This window comes from Streptopelia decaocto, assembly GCF_964273445.1.
Source record: "Streptopelia decaocto genome assembly, chromosome: 7".
Classification (NCBI taxonomy): Eukaryota; Metazoa; Chordata; class Aves; order Columbiformes; family Columbidae; genus Streptopelia; species Streptopelia decaocto.
Window position 1 is genome coordinate 35,094,252 of NC_138661.1, and position 6,000 is coordinate 35,100,251.

General features: G+C 45.1%; 1 protein-coding gene across 1 annotated transcript in view; it reads right to left on the bottom strand.

Moving 5' to 3' along the window:
• The window catches only part of GPR176 (G protein-coupled receptor 176), a 45,506-nt gene extending 41,061 nt beyond the window's left edge, over positions 1-4,445 (bottom strand). Inside the window, exon 1 of the mRNA XM_082058996.1 lies at positions 3,256-4,445. Within this exon, the coding sequence (XP_081915122.1) occupies positions 3,256-3,484 (229 nt within the window). The 5' untranslated portion in view covers positions 3,485-4,445. The remainder of the gene's footprint in view (positions 1-3,255) is intronic.
• Positions 4,446-6,000: the final 1,555 nt, after the last annotated feature.

Genomic DNA, 6,000 nt, shown 5'->3' on the forward strand with positions numbered 1-6,000 from the left:
ATTTAGGCACACCACAGCTTAATTAACTCAGTAACTCATAACTAAGTTATCTGAAGAACTCTCATTTCCAACTGCCCGTAATTATACGTGATTTTTAGACTAACAATTACGTTTTGCCTATTCCAAACACGGAATAATCTGATTCTCTACAAAATCTGAATTTTTTAACAATGAAAACTTTCTACAATCTAGGACAAAAAAAATAAGAGAAAAAATCTACCAATGAGCAAGCTTCGTCTTGATACTTCTATCAGATCCTCTGACATACATGTTAAGGTCACATCCAGGTTCAAGCTTTGGCAAGCATGTGACAACTATATAATCCTTTTTAAAGACAGAGAAAAATTATAGAATCTAGTATCATTTTTATTCCTACCTAAAATAAATAAATAAATTGAGGATGTGTTTTCAATGTATTGTAAAGTAACCATAAAGAAGAACAGTTTGACTCTTTCTTGTCCTTAGCAGGTATCATGAAACACTCATAGCACTGTCCTTTCACAACACAGAGAAAACTAACACAACAATTTCTCCTACTGTTAGAAGTCTCCCCACAGGTCCCAGACAAGGGTCTTAAATAGGAGAGAAAAACATAGTGTACACCTCTCTCACAACTAACCATCACTATCACATTTTTATGTGCATCAGGAACCCAAATCAAATTCAAAACCCCGAATGTGATACTTCCCTTTTGTGAGACCTGGACCTCTCCATGCTGCAGACTGCTGCTCACCTCTGACCTCAGTATTCATTATCAAGACGGAGGCATACACGTTTGTTCCCTTTCAAGCTGGAAGCAGAAATCATTTATTCCTTTTAAAAGGGTAGTGCTATTTTATCCAACAGCAAAGTGGCCGGGGCACACACTGACATTGTGGGATGTACAAGCTGCATGCCCTCCTTAAACCAGAAAGGATTCAAACCCACAGAACCTACCCTTGAGGACAGTGCCCCTCATCTCATGCTTTAGGTGGAAGGACAGTCCTGATTCTCCTTGAAGGGCTTCCCCTCTGCAAGCAGGAGCCCAAGACTCACTGGACTGAAGAACCTGGTATTCTGCAGCTCAACTGGGGTGTTCACTTGAGGGAGAGGAGAGGTGAATGCCACCCATGCTCTGAGGACTGTGGCACAGAACAAATGAAGAGGAAAACAGAATTAACAGCATTTGTGCAAGCATAAGCATGAGGTAAATATCAACTTCTTCTCCCCTGCTAACGCAGACATAGCGTGCAGCATGTGCACAAGTAAAACTTCTGGAAAATATGAAGGTTGAGCTTGCAGGCACCAAAACCCTGAGACCTTCTGGAAATCAAACCTTCAGCTTCTTTGTGACTTTGTTTCCATTCATTAAAGAGGGAATAGTAGTACATTCATAGGCACGATATGGGAAGACATTTTTTAAAGACTCTCAGGTTTTCAGCTCTTAACACAGCATGTCATAAATGTTCTTAAAATAGTGTTTTGGGCAACAGAGAGAGTTAAAAAGAAGGCAGTTTCAAAAAAAATAGTTAAAATCAGTTTATTTCACTGTAAATTCCTTCAGCCCACTGATAACATTTGTCACCTTATTACTATGTTTGCATTAAAAAAAAAAAAAAACACAGGAAAAACAAACAAACAAAACATCCACATTATTTCCTCTCCTGTTTTGCTCTTTTGTAGGCTTGGAGAAGTTGCTGATCATGAAGATTCATCAGCCTCCCAGGCATCAAATCTGTAGATAAAGCCCCTACAACAGGTCCAAATCTCTTCAGAGTCCACCTCTCAAAAGCAAAATGCAGAAGTGCCAAACCATGTTTTACAGTAGCCTTGCAAAATTTATTGTTATGGTATTTTTTGTTTGGTTAGTTGGCTTTTAAAAACTCCTAACTGCTGAAGGCATGATTACATGACAGTATTGGTTTTCTTCTTCCAATAAAATTTGAGGATCTATGCTCATGAAAGTTAAGTCTGGACATACAGACCAAAGGTAGGCTCCTAAGGCTTAAAACCCAAAAGATAAAGAACTATAATCCTGACTTTTCTCATACAAATTTGTTACATTTAGGACACTATTTGCTGGCTATCATTTTGTGTCAGGCACTATCCAACATATGGAAAAAGAGAGCCCTTTCCCCACACTATGTATACACTAAATAGAAAGAAAAAAAAAAAAAAAAGCAAGAACCATAAAGATTATGCCCACTGGACACAGGAGTAATTAGGCCAAAAGACTCAGTGATTTACAGTAATTACCAGTAAGTGTACCACTGACTGTGCCCAGAGCTCAACACTGTTCCAAGACTCTGCTTACCATCTTCTTAGAAATTATTTAAATTATATTAAATATTACCAAGAAGAAATTGATATCAGAATTCATTACCACGATTTTAGCACTACTCAAGATCAGGAAAAACAAAAACAAATCCTTGGTAATAAGAACCAGTGACCACCAGCAAAGTCCTACTGAACTCAGCTCAAAAAACTGGGGACTTTATCAGTCAAGCCTTGTGTGAAAAGCCTCATATCATCATTTCCAGTAACTAACTTTGAATGACTTGGATAGTAGTGGGATTTTACTTAAATCCAGCTTTCTGATCTCTCAAATAATGCTAATGTGACTGACAATCAGGCTTGTTTTGCTTGGTTTTTTTTTTTTTTTTCAGGGGGATAAGAAATTCACATGTATTCCTAACAAAACAATGTACTATAAGCACCAGAAAGCAAAAGTACACACATTTGTAAAGTTAAGCAGCTGTATATTATTTGTTTACTACCACATATCTGAAGTGTGTGATCCCTAATTTACGCAGAACAAGTAGGCAAGATTGTACATGGTGATACATAAAGTACTTCCAAAGGATTAATCTGAAATCTGCAGGACAAAATGTAGAATTACTGCAGTATGAAACAGAAATTCAGTAAAACTTGTTTAAACCACTCCACACCATCTTCTATGGTAAAGAGAATGGATCCCATTATACTTGAAAATAAGGGTACAATCAGTTACATTTTGCCCATTTAAAGTCTAATAGAAAAGTTTACTATGTAACACATACATAAAGTATACCAGTTCTCATCTGTGATGAATAGCTAACCTATTATACTAATAGCTTTTACACATCAGAAATGCACTAGGAACATGAAATCATACACCCAAGGACCTAAAATGCAAAAAGAAGAGTCACTAAGGCAGCAAATGATGCTAGTTACCTTTTGGTCTGCAGTCCCTGACCATAATGGCATCAACAAAAAACTCTAGCAACATGAACTCACCCAGCAAAGACCCCACGAAGATGACGATTTGCACTGTGGTGGTGAAATGCCGGTAGGTCTGCTCTTGGCTGTGCTCCTCGCTCTGGGTGACACCAGCCTGGCTGCCGTTCCCACTCGGCCACGCCATGTGCGCAGCCGAGGTGTTCCTCATCTCCAGAGCTCTGGTGACAGCCTGGTACGGGGCATGCTCGCTTTCGTTCCTCGAGGTCCAGTTTTTGTCGTACCCCATGGTGAAGTTCCCACCTTCCTTGCAGCCACCTAACAACTACAGGTTATGGAGCCCCTGTCTTCAATGACTGAACAGAGCCCACAAGCAAAAAAAGCGCTTCTGAGGACAAAGCCCCACCTCTGACACCTGGAGGCATCTTCACCACATTTCTGTGTCCCTGAAGGCGGGCTTGGCTTATCACGTTTCTACCTCGTAAATCATGACAGCCAGCAAAGAAAAGGAGAAAATAAAGCAGGCTCCTCCTTGAATTTAGCTGTCCCATGGTTCTTGCTTCACAATAACACAGCATTTCCTCAGCATGTTTTACTGCAATAAACGTGAATGAGGAAATTACGGTCCACACCACGGCTCATCCTCCTAACCCTGTCAGCTCACCGTGCGCCCCCCGCGTACATGCCCGCACACACACATTAACACCGGTTTGGAAAAGTTGATGGACCACAAGCTCGGTCCCTCCGCTCCATCCTCAGCGTTGGCGTTAGCTCTTCTCAGAGCCCTGAGAGAGGAAAGCCATCTCTCTCCCGCGGCACGGCTCTAGCGCTCTCTCCTCTGCTGCCCGCTCCGCCCGTGCTGAGCCACGGCTCCGTGCCTGCGCGCTCCGCGCCACGCTGGACGCCAGGATCACCCTCACACACCGTCCAGTGGCTTCCACTGCACTCCAGCTATTTCTCGGGGAAAATTAATTTGGCTTTGAAACCCCAGGCGGGGGGCACTCGCGCCTCCAGTGAATCAAGAAGCCTCCGTCTGATCCTGCGTGACCCGCTCCGAGCGCGCCCCGCACCCAGCGCGGCTGGCGGTGACACTCCCGCTCCTACGCGCGCCAACATCCCGGGGGCCGAGCTGCGCTGCCGCTGCCGCTGCCCCGCCGCTCCGCACCGCGGGCAGGCGCCAAGCCCCGCCGCCCGCGGGAGGCGCTGGCCCGGCGGGGCGGGCCGGGCCGCACAGCTCCCGCCTCCGCCGCGCTCCCGCCGGGGGGAGCGCCGCCATCACGTGACCGCAGCTCTCAGCGGGGCGAGCGCGCCGCCATTTTGTCGGGGAGCGCCAGGGCGGGCGTTGCTGCCGCCGGCGGGGGGGACCGCGCTTGTCCCTGTCGGTTCGGAAGCGCTGTCTGGAAGCCAGAATCTTTAACCAGGTGTGTTAAAACGGGTTCGTCATTCTGAGGACAGAGTTTCAAACGACAATGCTAACTTATACATACTATTTTCTAAAAGAGATATTTTTAACACATAATTTGCCACAAAAGCTCCTCTGTAGGCATAAGTTTGGGTTTTAATTGTGCAACAAGTGTGCATCCATCCATATAGTGGGTGCACATTTGTCTTTAATTTGAAGATTTTAGGAGTATAGCTAGTTAAGAATCAAGCCAAAAAAAGGTTTTTCACCCACTGTCCAGTGAATGTGGCAGTGCCGCTGCAGAGCAGGTACCGCGAGTGCGACCCCACGGCTTGCTCACGGACCCCACACTGCAAAACCTGCTATTTCTGTCAGCTCACCCCAGCTCCTGTGAACTCAGGTGATAAAGGAAGAAGCCGAGAGCCCTGCCACGGGTTCAAGGATGTTGCTGACCGCAGGGAAGGACGGGCCCCATCCAAGGCGCTGGAGGCTCTTGGCCAAGCCTCCGTGTGTTTGGGCCTGGCCCTCCGCAGCCTCTTCTTGCTCCCCTGGGAATGTTAGTCTCCCAACCCACTGAGACGCGCGGAAACAACTTTACAACCTATACAATCATAAAACTTTACAACTCACAAGGTTATAAAGCAGGTATGTTTATTCGACGTCGGGCATAAAGGGGATCAATCCACCATTCGGGCGCACCTTCTAAAAATAAGAGGTGTGTTTAAATGCAGTAAGGTGTTACATATTCATAATAACGCCAGGAACACCTATATTCATAACCTTTCCCGAGAAGGCGGTTCTTATTAAAATGAGTCCCACGAAATAATTTCCATAGTCCCCTCCTTGACCCCTCTGTGTTGCGCCTGCACAGTGCCACCTGGTGGTCTTGAGAAGGGGTCTTTGGGGGTCTTCGGATGAAGCCTCCTTCAGCTTCATCACAGTGAACTTTTTACCTTTAGCTCATTATGCTGAGTTGTCTGAAACCCAAACTGCCAAGTCAGTTGAAAACAGATTGGTGCCCCCCTTTTGCTGAAAATCTTTGTTATCTCGTCTCCTCAAGGATACAGGTGGGTGCTGTAAGACTTCTTTGCATTCAATGAGGCCCTGTTTTTCTTAATATAATTGGTTACATAAAGCTCTAAACTAGGCACTCATTATGTGGTTAACCCTTAAAGTGTTAGTTTGTTAGTTCCCTCTATCAATTGCACTGGGCTATTTCCTAGTAATCTGTGTCACTTTCCCACTCCCAGCCTGTCCCCAGGCTAGCTCAGCCTCCTACCCTTTCTTCTCACCCCTACTCCCAACCCCTTCACCTTGTCCAGCCAGTCCCATTTTTTTTTCCCACCTTCCCCAGGCAATATTCAGCAGTTTGCACCGTGCTTTCTCCTCATCTTTGTTTCCTG